The 23412-nt window shown below is 36.0% G+C and overlaps 2 protein-coding genes across 8 annotated transcripts in view; both read right to left on the bottom strand.

Moving 5' to 3' along the window:
- Positions 1 to 7711: 7711 nt before the first annotated feature.
- Positions 7712 to 15173, bottom strand: LOC134666611 (uncharacterized). Its single transcript, XM_063523827.1, has 3 exons — positions 14462 to 15173; positions 13699 to 13894; positions 7712 to 12487 (listed from the first exon to the last, which is right to left on the bottom strand). Exons 1-3 carry the CDS (start codon positions 14892 to 14894, stop codon positions 12142 to 12144), a joined length of 975 nt encoding a protein of 324 aa, XP_063379897.1. The 5' UTR covers positions 14895 to 15173; the 3' UTR covers positions 7712 to 12141.
- A 2812-nt stretch (positions 15174 to 17985) lies between these two features.
- Positions 17986 to 23412, bottom strand: part of LOC134666593 (proton channel OtopLc-like) — a 48610-nt gene continuing 43183 nt past the window's right edge. For all 7 annotated transcript variants that reach the window (XM_063523801.1, XM_063523800.1, XM_063523803.1 and 4 more), the window contains 2 exons: positions 20786 to 20953; positions 17986 to 20445 (listed from right to left, as the gene is read on the bottom strand). In XM_063523801.1, the coding sequence (XP_063379871.1) occupies positions 20305 to 20445; positions 20786 to 20953 (309 nt within the window). In that variant the 3' untranslated portion in view covers positions 17986 to 20304. The remainder of the gene's footprint in view (positions 20446 to 20785; positions 20954 to 23412) is intronic.

Genomic DNA, 23412 nt, shown 5'->3' with positions numbered 1-23412 from the left:
TTATAAACTTAGGTCAGTCAATGTTTAGGTAAAATGATCGATAGGTAATTTAAAAATAGGTGAATCAAGCATAGGTGATTCAACATTAGGTAAATCAGTTTTCGGTATTCTGATATGTAACCGTGGGACTAGTCTTGCTGCTGGTACATATTTTTAAAATTTTAGTACCTAATAGGAGTAATAGGTGCCTATATGTCCCGTTAGCAGTAAGACGATATACTTATACATCCCTAAGCCATACTACTAAATCCATTCCATATTCCATACTAATAATATTATAAATGCGAAAGTGTCTGTCCGCCTGTTACTTCTTCACGCTTAAACCGCTGAACCTAATTAGTTAAAATTTGGAGATTATTTGAGCCGGGGAAGGACATATAGGGTAGTTTTTATCACAGTGTAGTGTGTGTACTACGCCTTACCCACACACGTGCATAGCTTAGTATATAATGGCTTGTACTTGTTATTTAAGTCAGAATAAACCTATATTTCGCACTATCGAGTTCTCCTTTACGTCCCACCTCACATGGCGACCCTGCCAGTGCGGCCTTGCGCTGCACTGGCGGCGCGCTGCGCCAGCCAGAAGTACTGGTTTTAGTGAAAATATTCGAACATTCAGTGTAATAAAAGACTATAAAATACTCGTAAAACAAAAAGTGAATGTGAAAGTTTGAGACTAATTATAACAATTAAATTATGTGCAACGTGGACAAATACCTAGTGCAAGTGAAAAAAAAAAAACCTAAATAAGTATTTTAAAAGTAGACGTGGAAAAAACACAAATGTGAAAATAGACTTAAATAAAATAAAAATTATAATAAAATAAATAAAAAACCGCTGATAAGTTGGAAGTTGCAGCCGGGAGCTTGTTCGCGTCCCGGACCCCAGACTTGACCTTGCCGGAGTTGGAGTCGAGGACAAGGTGGAAATGTAATCGAGAGATATTCAAAGGCAGATGCGGTGCACAGTGTGGTGTTACGTTATGAACAGTCGATTGTCCATTTCTTTTCACATGTTAAATAAGTGTAGTGTTATTTTCCTTATCATTTCTTATTTTACATTTCTTTTCTTTTATTAAGTAATAAAAATAAGTGACATTATGTAATTGCTCTCATGGAAATGAAGTTTACTTTCTTTTTTTAATTTTTCCTAAATTGGTGCTAACATATAATTTAAAGATGTGGCTTAATATTTCTTTCTTTTTCATAATTTAAATAAGTATGCTGTCTAATAATGAAATAATAGTATGGTTAAAAGAAAGACACATATTGATTTCATTTCCTAGCTCCATGTAAATTAATCATATTTTTTTAATGCATTTCGTAATTTTATTTTATTTGGTAAACTCAACAATAGATTATTTCTGCACTTAGATACAAAATTCGTCATAGTGTACAACTGTACAAGTAAGGCGCGCCATCCGCGGCGCGTGTTCACATAAAAGGGATTGGAATGTAGCTTCTGTTATTACATCTCGAATTTCAGTTTCAACACAATGTCTTATGAATGTATTGTGCAACAATTTAGATTATTTCAATTTTATCGTATTTAAACTTAATAATTATATATAGATACATGCCGACTTTTAACCATGTTGAGTTAAAATGTTAGTACTTAATGGATATTATTTGTTGTGTTTAAATTTAAGATTTTAGTCATAGGATTTTTTTTGTTTGGACTTGACGATAATATTTTTACACGGATGAAACAATAACAAGCACGGTATATGACATTGTAAAAATAATTTAAAAAAAAATATAGGAGATTGAATCACAGGAGATATTTACGAAAAGATAAAATCATGTTGTTGATAACTATATATAGGAATGGGAATGGATACAAAAAGTTTATATTAATTCGGCATAAGAACGTTTTGATTTGTTTTGACGTTGGATTTTATGGCTAGAGGTATTATTACAGTTTGTAATTGTATGTATATGAGGTGAGAGAGAAAGGAATGGGTCTGAGTTTTTAAATTATATGCAAGTATAACTGGATTTTGGTTGGAATAATTCAATTAAGGAGATGGTATTTGTTTGATATTAGATGGCGCGTTGGTGATGTTCGGGTAAACTGAAGCAGATAAGTATTTCGAAAAGCGATTAGCCTGATCAACTAAGAGTTGTTGAAATTCTTATTTTTTGAAGTTTGTATGGTGTTGTGTTATGTGCTTGGTTTATGAATGTTTTTTTTTTGACAGAGGGTAATATGAAAGATAATTAATTCAATATGCCTATCGCATCTTCGGTGGCCCGAGAGGCGGCCTTGAGCGATTAGGGTAACAAGGGTACACCAGGATACAAGGCAGGTAGGGAATCCTTGGATGTCTGACCATGATTCGATCGAGCATCAATCGTGGAGACTCCTTGGACACATGGAAGGTTATGATGAAAGGATATGTGTTAAAAGAACTGCCTGTATGTGTATAAAAAAAAAGTATGTCTGCGCGCTTAAAATAAAAATTTCCTTGTATCCTGAGCTAATAAATAAATATTATATATTGTAATGTCGGCCGACCATGAAAATAAATGCGTTGTGTACCCTTGCCAATGCCATAAAAAAGAGAGGCACGCTTTAGATGCATTATTAAATGAAATGTTATTATATAATAAATAAAAAACTAGACGTCTATTACTTAAAAAATAAGACTTGCAAGTGAATTAATATACTGAAATAATTATGATTATGAGAGTTATCTCAAGGTACCTAGGAACTAACACACATGTACGCGTACGTAACATTTGGACTATGAAATGTATTGACGAATACTTTTGGATGAGACAATTTATAAAAAGAATACCTACTGTAGTTTTAAGTTCTCGTTTTTAAATCAATTGTGTTTAATTCTGAATCTTATCGTTTAAGTTTTAATAAGAATGTTGTACTTGTTTGTATTATTGTGTTGTATCCTGAACATGTAGATGGAATATTAAAATCAAAATACTGATACCTTTTTTGTGTTTTAAAGACCTTTGTTATTAAAATTTATAATTTTTCATTTAATTTCAATATAGGTAATAGGTATCTTAACGAATTGAAAGTATCCGCTTCCCAGATTTTCTTTTTTCGTTTTTAAAACTTTGTTCTCTTAATCTACACACTTGTTTTTGTAAAAGCTACTGCATGTAATTCAGTTTATCAAATTAGTTTTTTTTTATTGTTCTGTGTTATTCTATTTACTCTTCATTAAAAAAAAATAGATCATTATGTTTGTATTCTACAATAATCTTTTTTTTTTACTTTAAGGGGGAAGGTGTAGTGTGTGTACTACGCCTTACCCACACACGTGCATAGCTTAGTATATAATGGCTTGTACTTGTTATTTAAGTCAGAATAAACCTATATTTCGCACTATCGAGTTCTCCTTTACGTCCCACCTCACAACAGAAATCACCCTTTATGGGGTTGAAAAGGGAGGTGGAAGTCGTTAATGGTAGAGGTAGGTACGGTCAGCCAAGAAAGTGGTTTACCACTTTTCGACTCTATCAATCAGACGATAGAGCCGAAAAGTGGTAGACCACTTTCTTGGCTGACTGTACCTACCTATGTGAGACTTTACTCTCTGCTGCACACATCTAGATGTCCCTAAGCTGGACCAAAGCGGCTAGGCAAGTGGTCACTTCATTAACCTAACCTTTTAACTATGTCGATGAATGAAGGCTTTTTAACCATTCGACAACGTGATCAACACCGCAGGGGCTACCGCGAAAACCGAAATTCGCAAATTGCGGGGATCTTTTTCTTTTACTCCAATGAAAGCGTAATTAAAGTGACAGAGTAAAATGCAGCAATTTGCGAACTTCAATTTTCGCGGTTATAGCCAGTGGCGGATTTCCCATAAGGCACAGTAGGCCCGGGCCTAGGGCGGCAAGATATTAGGGGCGGCAAATTGTGACAAAAAATTCGCTGATGATAACAAAAAATAACTCAAAATTAGACCAGGCAACAAATTCTCAAAAAAGTACCTATAGAGGGAAATGCTTGCAACACAATTTTTGACTTTGTACCTATTTTTATTTGAACTATCTATTAGGAGGTGAACATATCAAAAGTCCCCGGCCGTAGCCCTTGAGCCAGGGGAAGAGAGAGGTCTCCGAAACTGCCGGACCAATTAAGTTGAAATTTGGCACACATATGTAAGTTTGTGACCCAAAGATGGACGTGTAACGTAAATAATAGTACATTGTGCAACATGGGTGGGTTTATTATAATATATTCATGGGTGTGTGTAAGTTGAATATTGCAAACGAGAGTAAGTTAAATCGCGACGGCTTGCCGGAGCGATTTATAGGCTCGAGTTTGCAATATTATTACGCCCCGAGATATACACAATGTTTTTCCTCACACTTGCGATACAAAAAATAAGTTTAAAGACAAAAAACTGTTAATTATGGCACTAGAAACTTCATAACTCCCTAGGGAAAACGAATTTTCTATAACTCCCGCTACGCCTACGTGCAATTCCACATTTACTGAGCGAGTGTGATGAAAATGAATTTTAAATATGGCCTCCATATTTTGGGGGGTAAATGAGAAAATTTAAAAATAAAGTTTTTCAAACTATATCGTGTTACATATCAAATTAAAGAGCTCATTGTAAGAATCTCAGATTTTTTATAATTTTAGGATAAATAGTTTAGCAGTTATTCAAGAAAATAGTTTTTAATGTTTTTGTAGGTACATGAAAGTCAATGTTATTGGTAAAACTGTCACTTAAAATGAATAAATATTTGCTTATTTTTTTCATAAAACCTATGTTCCTATGATCATGTCACAAGGACGTATAGTTTCTAAGATATAATAAGCGAAAAACCGAAAAATGTGACCTTCAAACCAAACCCCCCAACTTTTGATATGTTCACCTCCTAACGAGTCCAAAAAAGTTACTAAGTAAAAAATGTGTCCCAAGCATTTCCCTCTATAATATATCTTTCCGTTGCCTGATCTACTCGTAAATGTAGTCAATATGATGGGTGCTGATGCTGAGAAAGGGGCGGCTACAAGGCTTGGGGCCTAGGGCGGCAAAGACTGCAAATCCGCCACTGGTTACCCCAGTCTTTATATGCTAAGATTCGGCAAATAGAATCATACAATAGCGATTCATTACTCTCTATCTATTGGCATTAAGACTAGACTTGTGTAAACAATTTCTGCCAATCCATTCAATCTCTCAACCTTAACAAAGACGGGCTGAGTAAAATCAAAACCAAGTACGTTACCGTAAAATCTTCTAATCCAACTACGGTGAAAGAAAGTTAAAAAAAAAATTGACACAATTTGTTAGTATTCAAATTTTGTTTGTTTGTTGTTTTTAAAATAGGTAGTTACAACTAAATCGCGGATGTAGGTAGTTATTTAGATTATTTATTTACCTACTACCTATCCCTTAACTTAGTGACCCCATCATCAGACATGGGTTTGACAAAATTGGACCAACTTCGAACTAAAATTATACTTTTGACCAAAATTAATTTTCCAAATCGGTTCAGAAATAAGAAAGCTCTAACGTCACATTCGTCACAAAAACAAAAAATACGGTCATATTGATGCCCTCTTCCATTGTTTTGATTCTTGTTGAAAATAAAATCTATTTAAAAGGATTTTCAAAATTTTAATTTTTAACAAGCAGAAACGTCTGCGAACGATGCTACGAGGGTTGCACTGAAAATGTCGGGAATAGAGAATACTGTCGCATCTAGACAGTCAATCTTTATTTTAATGCATACTTAATCTCAAACTGACCACGCATATAAATTTTCTTTTGAAAGTAATCATTCTGTAATGCACACGGCTCATAATCCCAAAGTCCTTTTTGTATGGCGATTTTGGAGCCTTAGTGGTTTTGTATGAAATTCGTGGAGTAGCCAACGGAATTGAAGTTTTTTTACATATATATATAATATATAATATTTTTTTACTGTTGTCATATGAATATTTAGGAATGTCGAAATCTGCCGATATGCAACTTTTTTGGCAGTCTTTTTAATTAACAGCACAAATGCGATTTTAATTTTTGACGTCGCTTTGGAATGACATGCTTCTTTAAGATCATCTATGGGATAAAATGAAAGTGACTTTCATATTTAATTTTAACCGCAAACGAGCGTACGATGAACTCTAGTTCATAAAAAAATAACAGAAGCCCATTGTAACTTTTATTTGTTCGCTGAGGGCATATTGAAAACCGTTTAAAAATTTGATCGGAAAAATCACTTTGCCAAAAATTCAAATAATGTTCGACATACAATTTTCAAATTGCCAGTAATTCTTAAATACAAATGACAACCAAATGAAATATACCTTAAAAGTTTTATAAAGAGTTACATTTTTATAAATTATATGCCTCTTTCTATTATGTTATTTCTAAGTGTCCCATTCCCGAATATTTCAGTGCGACCCTCGTATTAAGCTTAGAATAAATTTAAAAGTGAAAAAAATTACTGTCTTGGGTGAGACTTCAACTCACGGCCTCTGGATTTTGATTTTCAAAATGTCACATACCACGTTACGAACGGCGACAAACGGTTCGGCATGAGCCGACGCGCGGTTCGTTTGTCTCAATATCAGCAGACAGTCCGCACGTGCCCCGACTGGCACGCGGACTACAATCAGACCTTTGTCGTTTTACGAGCAAGCACTTTTGTCTGGAAAGTTTTTTGGCGGTGTTGATACAGCGTGTATGGGAAACGAGATTTAGCCAGTTACAGTAGAATAAATAATCTTTAATAGAAAAATAACCTTCTTAATATAAACTTCTAAAACAATTCGAAATGCCTTTTAAATTATTTACAGCCATTTGCATTATTTCGTATTAATTTCAATTAGCCTCAAGCCCTAGAGAAGATCCATTCTAGTCTTCATGAGCAGTTCTATTTTACCAAATAGCACATCTAAAATGCAAATGCTTGGTTTTTAGATAGGTAGGTACCTGCGCAAGACTTCCGGTAGGTGTTATACTCGGTAGGTATCACCCATGATATTGGTGAATAGATATCTAAGTAAATACTAAAAAAATACATTTAAAAAAGTAAATGTGAGTACGATTTTAAGGGCAACAAAATATGCCTAGGTAGTTCCGATGGACAGACGCCTAGATCCAATAGGTACCTAATAAGTATATATGTAGTATTTAATTACACAAACGGGTCTACCACGATATAATTTCATTGTTTTTACCTTTAATTCCGACGTTTCAGCTGAGTAAAAACAATGAATGAACAATGAATTAAAGGTAAAAACAATGAAATTATATCGCGGTAGACCCGTTTGTGTAATTAAATATGTGTACAAAACGCGAGAGTTTAAAGTGTTACATATATGTAGTACCTATAGTAAAGTAGGTAATTGTCTAGTTTCGTTAGTCTTGAAATCGTTGACCATACTCCGCAGAAAGCTCTCTATATATTTAGGTAACTGCAGTAAATCAATTTAAATTCGGGCCACTTTGACTAAGTAGAACAACATTTAAACTCTCATCAATTTATCAGTCTTTCATCATCTGATGGAATAAAACAATCTAGCACTGTCCAAAGTGGTCCAGAATTGAGTCCCTGAACTTCATACTCGGGTAAATCCATCTGTCAGATTAGGTACTTATGCGATTTTGGTATTAGTAAAAAAGGTAATAGGGTAGATATTTGCTGAGAGGATCGAATGGATTTACCAGAGTTCGAAGTTAAGCGACACAATTATATTATGACTAATTAAAAGATTACCTTTTTAATATAACTTTTATTAGAGAAACAAGGTTTACACTTAACAAAGCGCACATTAAATAAGTTTTTAGTGAGACAGAGAGCCAATACTTTCCGATATCACTTGAAAACAAACACCGATATTCCAAAAAATATACATTTATCATTAGTATAAATACTCTCTTGTCTACTATCACAGTCCAAAGCTTAGAAGTGATGGGTCCATTTAGATCTAGAGAACTGAGAATCATGTAAGTGCGGTACGGTTAACCTTTTAAGTATGTATTAAGTACAAAGTACCTAATAATCAATATCGTAAAATTTGTAACATTTTCGGTGCAGCGGAGTGGTGTTAAAGGAATTCATGATTTCAGCCATACGACGTCCACTGCTGAACATAGGCCTCCCCCTTGGACCTCCATTCTGCATGATGGGGGGTGTATGCCATAATCGCCACGCTTGGCAGGCGGGTTGGCGATCGCAGTCGAGTACACCGAATTTGAGGGACGCTGCTGCCCGTCCACCGGTGGTCTTGGACGTAGTTTAAGGACATACCCGGGTCCGGGTTAAAGGAATTGGTACCTATAAACAATTTCAACCCTAATGATAAATCTAATGATAAATTAGCGTTAATTACGTTAACTTAACCTTAATGTACAGTCAGCCAGGAAAGTGGTCTACCAGTTTTCGACTCTATCATCTGATTGATAGAGTCGAAAAGTGGTAAACTACTTTCTTGGCTGACCGTACCATTTCAGTTGGAATTATCTATACCAATTCCGTTAACACCACCCCGCTGCACCAAAAATGCTATTAAATTTACGATACGTATGCTATGCTCATAATAACAACTACAAAGTACATATTGATTGATTATTCAATTAATAGTTGTCTTTATTGTTACTTATGTAAGTAAGAGTTTCTTCTACAATCCGGACATCTTATAACATTGTAACCATAGGAGGAATCCGAGAGACCAGCTCGGGGGGGCCAGGTGGCAGACTTAAACCATTCTATAGAAGAAAGTGCCAAAACTAAAATATTTATTTTTTGCCATGCGTGTGTCATGCCCGAATAAGTGATATTGTAGTGCTTATAAATTTTTTTTTTTTATATTTTGGCACTTTTTTAACCTTTTCAATGCCGTGTCAAACACAAAAGATGTCACTCGGACGCCACGTCACCGAAGTGTCAAAACTGAATTTCAACTTTATGCATATGAACGTAGGTCTATGTTGCTCTGTGTTCTGTGACCGATAATTCGTCTGTGGCGTTGGACGTTGGACATGCGGTGCTGATATATCGGTCACTGGCGTCCAAAAGGCTAATAACTAGTTCAACTTTATTAATGTCGCTTGTACACAAGTAATGCACAACAGAACAACTCGTATGACGTATCGAGGATTATAAAGAGTACCTAATCTGAGAGTAACGGGCGTGTGTTTCACAATCAATTGCGTTTTTTTTTAAATATATTGACACATGGCACTTTTAAACATTTAGAAATAATAACCAAACGAGGCAATATCTAAAAAAAATTACAAAATAATTATAATTTGGTATTCATATAAAAGTAGGTACACATGCACTTATTCGGTGCACAAGCAATGGTATTTAATCAATAATATGCAAACATAGGGAACACAGCAAATTAGCCTTTACAGTTTCATCTTATATATGTAAGTAGGTAGTTAGGTACGTACCTGACGTACTTATAGAATTAGTAACTGCATTTAAAATGGCATGTTTCATTTTGCTCTAAATTAAAATTGTTGTACTACCTGTGTAACTTAACTAATGAAAGGCCTTCAACAATAATCTTACATTAATTACGGTAAATTAAACTAATGTTTAACCTTTAACCTTATTTCAAGGCAGCAGTCCAGTATGGATATGATGGTCGTTCTTGTCTATGTGACAGTGTGATAAAACGTTGTCCGTCACTTTCTATCCCATGGTGTTAAAAAGTGACAGTTATTTTACTACTGGATAAAGCTGGATAAAGCCATCCATAATACGCCGGCAGGCTTTCTAACAAAAATAGAGGATAGTCCTATGAAGGCCAACCATTAGGTAGTTTACCCAAGATAACTTAGGCCTTATTTAATTATAGGCATATCCATTACACCATAAAAATCATTTGTGACGTTCTCAATCAAAAGGTACCACTTTGTAGCTAGCTCACCATAAAGACAAAATGTGCTTGTATCTTTATACCAATAACCTCTCAGAGCGTCCTTATGGCAAGCGACGATGTGGTAACTTGTGACTGAGAACGTCACATTTAGATTAAAAATATTTTTTATTGAATGTTAAGTAGGTATGTAAAAGTAGGTAAGTAATAGAATGTGCATTTGTCTTACTTTAGAACCGCGGTGCAAACTATAAAGGGATTTGAGTAGGTAGATATACCTAGAGTCTAAAATTATTTGTTTTAAAAATCATGAGCTTTCCAAGAGTCAATCAACAAGTAGCCAATCTATAAAAAAGTAAACAGGTTAAATGCGTTAATAACTTTGTTACATAGTTTATAGTTATTGAAATAATCACATTCAACTGTAGGAACTTCAAACAAGTGCAAACAAGTATCCCTACTTAGTCCCGATAATCTAACTAATGTTTATCACTTTTAAACGAAATAAACTTATAGGTTCAGTTTATGTAACGAAAATCGGAGGGAGCTATGTCACCAGATATCGTAAGGTAGATATGTCACCAGATCAACATATCGTATGTTCGTCTGTTTGTCTTGAACGACAGGGAGGCAAATAGACGAATGATCTTTCATCGCTTAGTTTTTATCGGGTGCAAAATTGCATCAAGCATTGTGTGACTGAGGTTAAACAGTATCATTATTATTTCCTATCAGAAGCTGTCTAGATTGAACTTTAAAAAAAATGAATAGATAATCTTATATTAAAATGTAACATAAAAAAACCAACGAGCTGAGATCCACAATAACTTATCAACATGTCTCAGGTTCTTTCCACGCCAATAAATTAACATTATTTAGAAATTTTTGAACACAACCTTAACATTTGGTTCTGGTGCACCGAAGCATTGACAGACATGCCTAAGGGCTCATTTAGACGATGCGAGAACTCGCATCAGAGTTTCATTAGTCATTACATTGCGGTTTTGATCGGTCGGTTGAATTGGACGTAACCAACAGTCCGCAATGTGACTAATATCGCATGCGAGTTCACACATCGTCTAAATCAGGCCTTTAAGGGTGGTATTCCGTCTGTCCAATATCTTGGTCCAATGTCATTGCATCTCACTCTCTCATTAAGCAAAATGTGAGACAAAATACGCATTGGACCGTTGGAATATACCCCTAAGGGCCAAATGATGCTTTCAAGTTGGTATTAGATAAACTTGCAGAGTCGGTCCAGCTTTTTAACACCATCTTATCTATTATTAATAATAATCCACTAAAACAACAGTATTTTCACTTTTGTGTTCATTACTAGAATATGCAAATAGTGAATATATAAATGCAATAACCCACCACTGTCCCTAGTAAGTTCATTTGTAAAAAAGGAGAAACGATATTTATGCCACCTCATGTTTTTAATACGCTTTTGATCGAAAATATGTGTTATTTAGCATATCTTGCTATAGGCCAGTCATCTTAAGCCTAAAAAGGGGGTCAACCTCGGAATGAGAGATATAACGCTGGAAACTCGTATACACCTTCGTTATGATCGTACCTAAATTATTTAATACATCATAACGAAGGTGTATACGAGTTTCCAGCTTTATATCTCTCATTCCGAGGAGGCATACTGATCTTACTAAATACGGGTAGTGCGGAATGCTTCCTTAGCAACGAGTTTTATGAAAAACGGCGCCAAGTTTGCTTCATTTCACGCGAAACGAAGTAAACACAGACATAATATCCTCAAAGCGAATACAAGGTCATGAATACGACGACACAATCCGGCTAATTACACGCGTTGTTATCAAGTATGACTAAATACGAACAGTCTTGAAACTATTGTACTGATGCCACCAAATAATTTGCTGCTACGGCAAGCAAGCCACTTATTGAGTCTCATTAGATTTCAAAGCCATGGCCTTGATGTAATAAGTAGCAGACTGAACGTTATCTACACAATCATTCAACAGTATACCCTATATTACAAATTATAAGGTTGTTATTCCCTTAACAAGAGGCCTCTGCTCAGCAGTTAGGCTCTTAAACATATTCAAATTACAAATTAGACGTACAGTTACATCCTGTGTAATTACAATCGTAAACAATTTATCAATAAGATCCTCTTAAATGCAACAATTTTCATGTTGATTCATATAAAATTTGCGTTTGTCCCTATTAAGAATTTAATTCTCAGTAATCTTTTCTAAGTATTTTACACATATTTTATATGAATAAATCAATAAAAAAATAAAATAAATGTTTCAGAGCATGGTATCTAGACACTTATTATAATACTGACTTACTACCATTGCCTGACCAGTTAATCAGAGTGTCCGTATTCGTGTCATCAATGTCCACAAGGATATTCTCCATATCTATACTTCTCGAGTCATTTAAGACAATATCTTCATCATGTTGTTCTAAGTTGATATATGATAGTGACTTTTTCTTCTGCCCTAGGTCAAATATTTCCAAATCTTCATCGTCATCCTCATCTGATTCCATTGTCAGCGGCACCCTGGATAACTCCATATTACTTCTGTTGTCTTCCGATTGTAGAACACCATAGCGGAATTGATTTGGATCAATTGAGCTGTGTGTATTTTTAGCGTCACTGGTGTTGGCTTTTTTCCTGGAAACATAAATTTGCAAAATTAAATTCACATATGATATAACCAAAATACGTGAAACGGTCTCTGAGAAAAGCGCATTTAACTGATTTGCAAGACCGAAGTGATCCCATAAGTGTTCCGTGAACAAAATTTTGTACGGAACACTAAAACCGGGCAAGTGCGAGTCGGACTCGCGCACTAAGGGTTCCGTACCATATTGCAAAAAAAAAAAAACAAAAAAAACAAAAAAAAAAGCAAAAAGAAAACGGTCACCCATCCAAGTACTGACCACTCCCGACGTTGCTTAACTTTGGTCAAAAATCACGTTTGTTGTATGGGAGCCCCATTTAAATCTTTAGTTTATTCTGTTTTTAGTATTTATTGTTATAGCGGCAACAGAAATACATCATCTGTGAAAATTTCAACTGTCTAGCTATCACAGTTCGTGAGATACAGCCTGGTGACAGACAGACGGACGGACGGACGGACGGACAGCGAAGTCTTAGTAATAGGGTCCCGTTTTACCCTTTGGGTACGGAACCCTAAAAAGGAGAGATAACATCCAATTTTACTATTTTTTCTATTTACAGCTATGGGTTGGGGTCCTCCTATTTCATTTATACGTGATGTTTGTATCTACCATCAAACAACTAAACATTCCGTCTCATTTTAGGTTCAAATTAATAGTAAATATTACAAAACTTTACTATTGATAGTATTGATGCCAGCCTCAATGTTCCGTTGAGTAAGTAATATATTCTAGTACATTTTTATTTCACAGGCTTACAAATCCCGGTCTTTTGATGGGCTTACGTGGGGATATAGATCCAACATGTAAAGGCTTTTGGAGAGCTTTAATGTCATGTAGATTTCTTAGTATTCAACTACTTAATATCTGCCTCGAGTGGGGGCTGCCATCCATCTGGGTTACCCCATACTTGTCCTAGTTTAGACCCTATCCAGGGGCCATACAAGAGGAATTTTATAAAGTGACTGGGAAAACTTTCTTTTGTTTTTTTTCCTCTTCTTTTTATCTGCAATCGGCTGTTTCAGCCATAATCAGATGTTCTGCCTTTTGAGGGTTCTGAGAGGTATTCCATTAAATACTGTCATAGTCTGGGAAAATTGACATATTTTTTTGCATTTGAAATCTAAGACTCAGTCTCACCTCTCGCTAAAGTTGGTAATGGCCAAACTAAACTAAAAACTACAATCAGATTGTATTTTTTACCTGTATATTATGAAGTAGTAAGCCGTAGCCAGCAGAGCAAATCCACCAAACACTATAGCAGCCCTTTTGATGACTCCAGGATCACTTAGGTTGATTTTAGGTGGTTCCGTAGCTGTTGTGTTATGTACTCTTGTTTTATCATCACCTATACTGGTTGAATTATCACTTGTTGTGTTTGCCTTATCAGGTTTGTGCACTGAAATGTAAACACATTGATAATTAACTTTTCGCTGTACTAATAATTGGCATAGTAATTGTATATATAAAAAGTATGACTTGTACATCTTGTAAATTAGTCAACCCTACAATTATTCTGTACACCGTGGGAGCAAGTTGATAAGTGGCGGGAAAAAATTTAACAAATTTTAACTTAATATAATTTTATAATTTTCTTCCCGCTGTGTATGGTAATAAGCTTATTTTTTGTTCGAACTAGACTTAGCACCACTTGCACCATCCCACTAACATAGGGTCAACCGTTTAAACTGCTAACTCAGTGTCAAATTGTACTGGTAACCATGATCGCTCCAGGTTTAACGGTTAACCCCGGGTTAGTGAATGGTGCAAGTGGCCCTTATAAGCAATGCCTTGTTTTGTATAGGAAAACAGTATCAAAAAGCTGACTGAATGTTTAATTTTTAAATATGAATTGTAACCATATTTTGATCAGTGTCATAAACTTCCATAACCATACATGCAAATGACATTAAAAATAAAACATGCTACTGCACATTGCAACTAGTAAATATACCACTTTACAAACCTGTTTCTTCTTTTTTTCCATCCTTATCATTTTTGGTTACATTACTTGGAGACACAGAAGGTTTCACCAACAGAGATGATTCAGAGACAATATCAGGAGACTGAGGCTTATCAGTAGACTGAGGGGGCAGACCAGGAATCACGGCAATCTTAGCTTTGCTCTGGGCGGCAGATTGCCCTTCACTAGGGCCCTGGATTCCAATATCTGAATTAACCTGTGCCACAGCTTGGCCAGCGGGTACTTCAGGCTTCGGTGTCGTTTGCGCCTCCACCTCGCGCTTATGTATGGTCATCAATCTAATTCCATGATGAAACGACGGCCACAACGAGTATCGCGCGTTAACATCACTCACAAAATCCTTACTCACACCAGGCACCTCAGATGTCCTCACAACATTTAGAAACAAAAACAACGCCGCACAACGTAATAACATCGTTCTTATAAAACAAACTAAGAAATAAATTGAAGATGGCAATAATCACTGAATTAATGATGCAAACAATGAAGTACTATGATATCACCATTGATATTACTCATTCTTCGCACGTCGTTGAGAAATCTTGTTATAATTTTTTATCGCCCTTACCCCGGGTCCACATGATACTGTGAATTCCAAAGGGAATACCCAGCGTAACCCAGCTCGTTGTTATTTGCGTTACGATAAGGAAAATCTGAAGATATATTCGATTCGGGCCACCAACAGGCTGAAATGCGTGGCTGTCACTGTCACTGTCATTGTCAAATTGTCAAACTTAGGGCCTCTAAGGCCCTGTTCGCACGGCAGCTTTTTCGTTTTCGACGTGCGTTAAAAAAGCGTTTGAATGACACAAATGGATAACCATTATATGTATTCACGCGAAGGGGTTTTTTAAGCGCGGCGCTTTTTTATCGAGCACCAAGGCCCCAACGTTGTCTGTTCACTTTGACGGCGCAGCAACTAGTATCACTTCTCTCTCCTCGCTCTTTTAAAAATGCCATTTGTCAAAAAAGGACAACCATATGTTGACAAGATGAACTTCAAATTTAATCAGTTTTGCCTTTTTTGGTGCAGTCAGGCTGTGTATGTTTCCATTCAAGGTAGAAAGATGATAGAAAGTGAATAGAAAGTGGTGTGCGCGTGCCTCCGTGAGGGACAAAACATACGCAATGCGACAATATTAAAATCACTGGACTGGCTTTACCAATAATGCGTGCAATCTGTTGCAAGGTCTGTAGAGGCCTCAAAGTTTTCGATTTTCGCGGTAGTCCCACATGCTTGACATGCTTTACATGTTTCCATTCATCAATATCATCAATCATCATCTCTGTACAAGGCCCCAACGTTTTCTGTTCTCTTTGACGGCGCAGAAACTAGTATCATTTCTCTCTCCTCGCTCTTTTAAAAATGCCGTTTGTTAAAAAAGGACAACCATACCACAAAATAGATAAGTACAGAAGTCAATCACATGTATGTACTTTACTTTTCATACCTACGCTCGGCGGTCGCTCTAGGGTTGCGATTGTTGCGAACTATGACTTATGCACAAAAAACTATCGTGGTAGTGGCACTCGTATCCATCGTATCGTATCTCGTATCTAGTTGTTTGATTTATTGTTGAGGATGAAACGGGAAGAATGGAAATATAAATTAATAATAACATTAATAACTCAAATAGGTATTTTCATTTTAATGTCATTGTTATATTACAAGTTTGCCACAGAAAATATCTTGCGATGATTTAGAGATTGGCGAAAAGCACGATATTATATTGTACAATGTAATAAATTCGCATACGCATTCTCTCTGAAACCACTGGTAGCTTAAAAAACGACAATTCACCGGTTAATGTTGAATTTAAACAACCGTCCACTGTACAGTTATAATAACTTTTTGTTTTGTTTCTCCATTATTGCATAAAAAAGTTCACAGACGCGGGTCTCAAGCGGATGGCACTCGCGCTCGCACTGGTCCCAACGTGGTCCCAACTGGTCCGAGATATCGTGTCCGTGAGCAGTGTCTATGTGTGCGTTGCTCGAGCGCGCTTTGTATGTAGATTGATTTCTGTACCTATCTCTTTTGTGACCATACTGTTGACAAGATGAACTTCAAATCAAAGTGTTGCCTTTTTTGGTGCATCAAGGCTGTGTATGTGTGCGTAAATACGTGTATGTGTGCTCTTTTAGGGATGTGAAAAGTTGATTTTAATCATGTTATATATCGATAAACGCTACAAAGCGGAATGAAATAGCTATTAATTGAAGCTTCAATATCTTCGTTAAACATAAACATAATTGAAATGCTAATGAATAATAAATATATTAGAATTTAATAAAATAATTCCATTATTGCGGAACACATATTTTAGTAGGTATTTATGTATTTTAATTAAATATCTGAACTTTCCCTTGGTTCCCTTCTGGGGCGTGACGATAAAATTGTGATCTGATAACCACAATAAAGAATAAAAGCGTTTTTGTTCATTTTAGGTATCGTTAAACCTTTGAAGTAAAATTAAAATTGCAAGAAATGTCGATAGTTTATCGATATGACTTTATCGACATGGCTACAGCAAGGTGGGCCACATTGTCAATTGTACACTAAACAAAAGTGGCAACAGTGACAGCTCGCTGAGAAGGTATCTCTATATATTATAAATCTATGTTTCAAACGATCCTCTTTTCTCAATTTTGAAATCCATTGCCTGTGTCATGGCAACACCAATAAAAAACACACTGCGCAGTCGCGCAAAGAACGCGCGTTCAAATCAACCAATCCGGGCAGTTTTGGGTTTCGGTTGCAATAATGACGGATTGAAAAAGTTTTCGGCGCATAAACAACTCTGATTTATATTCAAATAGTGGTAAACCAATTCTAACACAACGACACTTACGCCGGGCCCGGTGAACACATTTAAATTTGTGTGTGATCAAATCAGCGTAGGTAATACATAGCCGCCGTCGCCAGAGTAACTATAAAAAGGTAAGTATGTGGATTCATCATTTTTGGTGGTTTGTGTAAAACAGTGTAGGTAAATGTTTCCAACCAATAGCTTATCATGAGTAGCTACAACATAGAAGGCAAAATACGGAAGACCCTTTTCATGTCTCACACGTCCGGAATATCTTACTGAATTCAAATTCTTAATTCAGAAAGCTTTGGAAGTGCCACAAGGTAATATACTTGTCCCTACGCTCTCGATGTAATATTTATGCCTCATAGTTTGTTTTCAGGGAAAGCCTCGTCCCCTTAAGGTACATGCAGGATCGAAATAATTCTTGAGAAGTAGGCCCCCCCCACATCTGGCGTCTTTCGAGCGTCAGCGTCTGTCGGCGTCGGTCCAGCGCTATGGAAAATGACGTCGCTGCGCAGTTGCGTCGACGCTGCGTCGACGTTGCGTCGACGTCGGCCATACAATTGTAGACGCCGACGCTCGAAAGACGCCAGATGTGGGGGGGGGGGGGGCGTAGATGTGCATAATGTATTAAGCCTCACGATTGCAGTCTTAGTTTAGTTTAACATAGAGGACTAAAAATAAAACTTACGATCACATATATTATTTTATTTTATTCAATAGACATTTATTTTTACTCATATACTATAAAGTAGAATTTCCAAATTTTAATTTTTGGTATCTAGGTATTCAACACTGATTGAGTATCCACGTGTGGGTTCGATTACAATGTTAATCCTAACCTAACGTATATACGTCGGCATCTTCTGTTTCAAACATTTAGGTACACAGTAAATATCACCTACAAAATTGAACGAGTTGATAAGTAGATAATAGTATAGATTTATCAAAGGTCCTAGTGTTAAAATATCGGCAGTGATGAGACAAGCCTAGCTCTCGTGTTGCACTGAGCTCGCAAACTCTGACAGAGGCCAAAGCTTTCAGGGAATTATCTGAGGGGCTCACAGTTCAACTTACTTAGCATTAGTAATAAATTACGAACTTTACTTTAACATTAAAATATAATAAAACCATTCGAAAACTAACTAGATACACACCACGCCGCTTCGCACACACACTCCCAGATCTTATAGTGATTAGGTTTACGTTTACCTTAAGTTAATTTACAAAGTTAATAAATGTGTTATAAATAAATAAATTATTAACTATTTTATACAAAATCCATAACATCGAACTGATATCACGTATAAACGACGCGTTTCGTATTCAACATCATCATCTAATATCGTATGTAAAATTAGTAAGCCTATAAAAATAGATTGCACACAAAGATCGTTACGAAAATATCTGCAGTGATCATTTTTAATGCAACAAGGCCGTTGTTCAGCCATTTTGTACGTGCATGTACCATTGCCTTCTTATGACAGTCAAGTGTAGAAGAAATGGTTTCTGATGACATGTCGAACCCAGAAATGGGTCCATATACTGTTAAAAGAGTTGAAAAATCAGGTATAAATGTACAAAAAGACCAGAGCGTTAAGAAGGTAATTTAGATTTCCTCTTTCACCTGACTGTTTGCTTTATCGAGACCATTTCCGGAAAAGGGCATTTGGAAGTTTGTACATTTCATCATTATTGAATATTGGTGTTTCAATTATGATCCAATGGGCATACTTAATTACAGGGTGGATTTGTCACATTACACATGGCCCCTTGCAATAAAAATGTCTACTTGAATCATATTACAAAGCTACCCAAAATCATCCGTATAAAGCAGTTTACTGCAGCTGAAAAAAGTACATTACTATCTGTATGTACTCCTAAAATTAAGTACATACTTCCCACTAGTCACTACCGGCTTACGATTATAAATATTCCGAAATTTTTATATTAAACTTCCGATATACTTCTACTCGCTTACATCAAATAATCTGATCAAGGTAATCTATTATGTTGGCTAATAAATCTTCTGAAACTTTAATATAGCAGTTAATATTATTTTTAATATCTAAATTGTTACGACTTCACAAACGCGGCACGTCATCGAAAGAATTGGAAATTCTGAACTAAACGATATAATATAAAAAAAATGTTTGCTCACTTAGGTAAGAAATACTTTCAAAATATGAATGAAGGTAAAATGTAAAATATTGTCAAATTTTAATTGAGCCTTAATCCTAAAATTATGGCACATAAATTATTCTAACAAAGGAGGGATCTTTTCACAACTGGGATAAATTGCATAATTATGTATCTTGTTTCGATCAATCAATTTTACTTATTATTTAGTAAAAAAGTTTTTTTATTTAAATTTTAGAAACCGCAAGATATGAATTCGAAAAATGAGCAATTTGTATTAACGTGCGTACCTACAAAAGAAAAATATTGTAGGCAATGCAAATTGTAAAAAATGTTTGGTCGCGTTAGTCTCCACAGTCAGTCTTCGAAGAAACCTAATTTTATTATGATCTGTAACTTATATGGAATGTAAAAAAAATCCGAAAAAACTGCTAAAATGTTCAAATAAACGATTTATAAAAAACCCTTTCTAGGTATTTTCACCTTCAACATCTGTTTATTTGCGCCGGGATAGCAATTAGTTTAACTCTACAGTAATAAAGAGTTTGTAAGCTTCGCAAAATTCTTCATACGATTCTAAAATTGAGAATTTTAATCTGCGGGATGATTCTGATAACAATAAAATTTATTCCGTTCTAACTACATAATTGCTGTCCCGGATAAGGACGTAATCAGTGGTTTCCCAGTATATTTCAGGACGTTGTTGACGATTGGATTCTCACTTGTACATTCCTTATACTGTATCGAGGGTTCAACATTTTGAAACATCTGCTTAACTCATGTTAGTAATGCCTGGTTTTGAGTTATGGAAAGTTATGTAAGAAACCCTCATTTTGCGAGACCCATTACGCTCATTGGTGTAAGTTCTGGCGCTCACTCCAGGCGCGCTTTGTAGCTGGTCTTCCATATCTCTGCTAGAGTTACAGCTGAGTGGAAACGGTGGAAGATGCAAAGTGGCAGAGTGAAGCGTTGAACCAGGGACCATGCCACGTAGCCATAAAAGTCCAGTTGAACCTGGAATCGATAATAATCATTTGAAGAACAACATGAAAAAAAAGTGAACTGTAAATTTGGAACATTTAATGTAACTACTAAACTTTATTATTTTATTATTCTACAGACACGTTAAGTCGACTAAACGCTCGAAATGTTTCAATCCAATTTTAGAGGGTCTTCATCCAGCATATGTCGGATTGCACACAACCTCACTGCGTCAGTTGCTGGCTTAAGCGCGTTAACTTATAAATGAGTAACTCGTAATAAGTAATTGTATTGTGTCTAGAATTGAGCCAAAATTGAGTAATTAATGATAATGCTTATATGCAGGTCTGTATCCTTAAAAAAATATACTTACGGGATTGGCCAGTACTTTCTGTGCCTCAAAAGTGTAGATGAGCCACATGGTAACGTTGCAGATGAGCAGGAAGGTGACGGCCTGGCGCGCCGGCTTGCTACGCTCCTGCTCAGGAAGGTGCACGCGGCGGCGGGACACGTCGGCGATGAACAATAGTTGGAGCACCACCTGCAATTATCATTGAAAGGCAATTAGTCCGCAAATCCGGCTGAAATCAAAGTCTACAAAAAAGAGCTAAAGGGCCGAGCCCAATGAGTTGGACTAACCACACTTAACATTAAAGTTGCCGAAGGAATTCATGCTGTCGAGAACGATGAGATTGCGGATTATCGTACCTACTGGAGAAGCTGATGGCCTGGTGGGGCATCCAAAGTATTGGGGTATCGACGCAAGGAGGAAGAGGGTGAAATATATTGTTTTCCAGTACCTACTTAATTTAATTGCCGAAAAACCAAAAGTGGAGGACTACTGTAGACTAGTATAGACCGGCGATCTAGTGAAGATTATTACACTCGTAGCTATAAATGGAATTTTATTGATCTTGATATTTATCACCCGATATAGGGAGCTACCCCAAGTAACACACAAGCAGGATAATAGAGTAAAATTATCATCTTATTCAAATTAAGATTGCATAAATTTTGTGTAAATGCGGTGGAAATTACTAAATTCGGAATAAGAAAATATGTGGGCCTAGTGGGGCCTTTATACCAATAAATGCTGAATAAATTTTGCATAGTATCGGTTTTGCATATTAAAGCTGAATAATACTTATTTCTTACACAGTTACTCAGACATTATTCAGCTTAAAGCATTTGTGGTTACTAAAAGCTGCATAATAGCAGCATTAGCAGCAATTAGCTGTATATATTCTGTGTTGTATGATTTTAAGCAGACAATATTAAGAAAAATGTGATAGTGGCTACTAAATGCTGAAAAGAAGCGTCGGTGAAGACTTTCAACTGTATAAAAGCGGTTGCAGTTTCTGTTTTAACCCTAGTTTTTGAATAAAGGTGGACGCTATTACTGGAAGCTGTAATAAAATCCACATATTATTTGTTATTCAGTAGCTGCATATATGGGTTAATTATGGCTTTTATTGAAATAACGTCTGAATAATAAATACTAAAACAACACTTATACTTAAGTTATAGCGATTTTAGTACACATATACTATATTTTCTTGCTAAAAGCTGCAAAATGAACGCAATGAGAAGCGCTATTCAAACTACTGCTTAGTATCAACAAGTGCGCAGTGGAGAGGGTTCCGTAGCTTTATACACGGTCAACAGCGCTACTTGAGTCTGATTGCTTTGAGCTTGAGCGTGTTTTTATTTTATTTTGAACGCATCAAGAATAAATACGCATATTCTTTAATCCTACCATTATTTAAAAAATCGAGGTTTAGTTTTCTTAACAATTCTCTTCGATTGGTTATTTTACACAAGATGCATTGTCCTTTTAATTAGAGATGCACCGGATATCCGGTTACTATCCGGCCTATCCGGCCACAATTTTACTATCCGGCCGGATACCGGATAGTGACCTTCTATTCGGCCGGATACCGGATAGTAACATTGCATGATTTCGGAGTAAACAAATTGGATTTAAGAAACAGACACGGTCATAATCGTACTTGTTTATTATTTTAAAACAATTTAATCATTCCACTGACTTGCACGCGCACTCATTTCGAACCTAGAAATGAGTCCGCGCGAACGTTTACTAGGAAACAGGTCAAACCTGCAGAATGCGCGCACCTGAAAAACCGAAATGTAGGTATAGTTCCGCCGGCCGAATATCCGGCGGCCGGATACCGGATATTCAGCCAGTGTCCAGGCCGGATATCCGGTATCCGGCCAAACAACTATCCGTTGCATCTCTACTTTTAATGACGTAAAACAATTGCTAGTTACCATCGTAAACACTGTTAACTGACCATTTTCATACCTTACTGCAACGAGATAAAGTTTACCAATCCCCATTTAAGGTTGTTGTTAGTTGGCAAACAATGTGTCAAATGCTAGTTATTCATATTGTTGCATTAAAAAGTTGTAGACTGGACTGGGTATGAGAAAAATAAAATAATCACCCTCATAGCGAAATCGATTCTCCTGTCGATTTTGAACAGACTGTTTTTAGTTTTCAAGTGGGTCTACTCATACCCATCCCACACTATACTCGTACTCATACCTAAACAATACTGCCCATATCAAACTAACTTAATTGTACTCATACCCGTGATACCCGCTACTAATATGAATGAATGAATGATATACCCTCACCTTCGCACCTATACCATATTCATATTCATACCATACTCGTAACCATACCATACTCATACTATATACATCTTCGTACTCACGTCCTACATCTTTGCGTTACCTTTACTTACTACATATTTGTCGGAACTGATAACGGAAAAAATAACTGTGTAAACTGCCGTGCCCCCAGATTTATCATATAACTTATATATTATATCGCGTTTATAATATTAGTGGGAAGTAGGATTGAATATTGCCCATGTAACATGGGCAATATTCAATACATACCTATAATGTTTTATCATCAAAGTAGTGAGGATCTATGTGGTTTTTACTATTTGTGTATAGAACCCTAATAGGCTT

Source organism: Cydia fagiglandana, chromosome 8 (assembly GCF_963556715.1).
Source record: "Cydia fagiglandana chromosome 8, ilCydFagi1.1, whole genome shotgun sequence".
In the NCBI taxonomy this organism is placed as follows: domain Eukaryota; kingdom Metazoa; phylum Arthropoda; class Insecta; order Lepidoptera; family Tortricidae; genus Cydia; species Cydia fagiglandana.
This window is presented reverse-complemented; position numbering and strand designations above follow the sequence as displayed.

Excerpts from the sequence above, each read along its gene's own strand:
- LOC134666611 (XM_063523827.1), bottom strand. The coding sequence starts at position 14,894 with ATGTTATTACGTTGTGCGGCGTTGTTTTTGTTTCTAAATGTTGTGAGG. Across the intron at positions 13,895-14,461 it reads TGGAAAAAAAGAAGAAACAG|TGCACAAACCTGATAAGGCA; the intron begins GTTTGTAAAGTG and ends TTTACATTTCAG. Across the intron at positions 12,488-13,698 it reads TACTACTTCATAATATACAG|GAAAAAAGCCAACACCAGTG; the intron begins GTAAAAAATACA and ends TTATGTTTCCAG.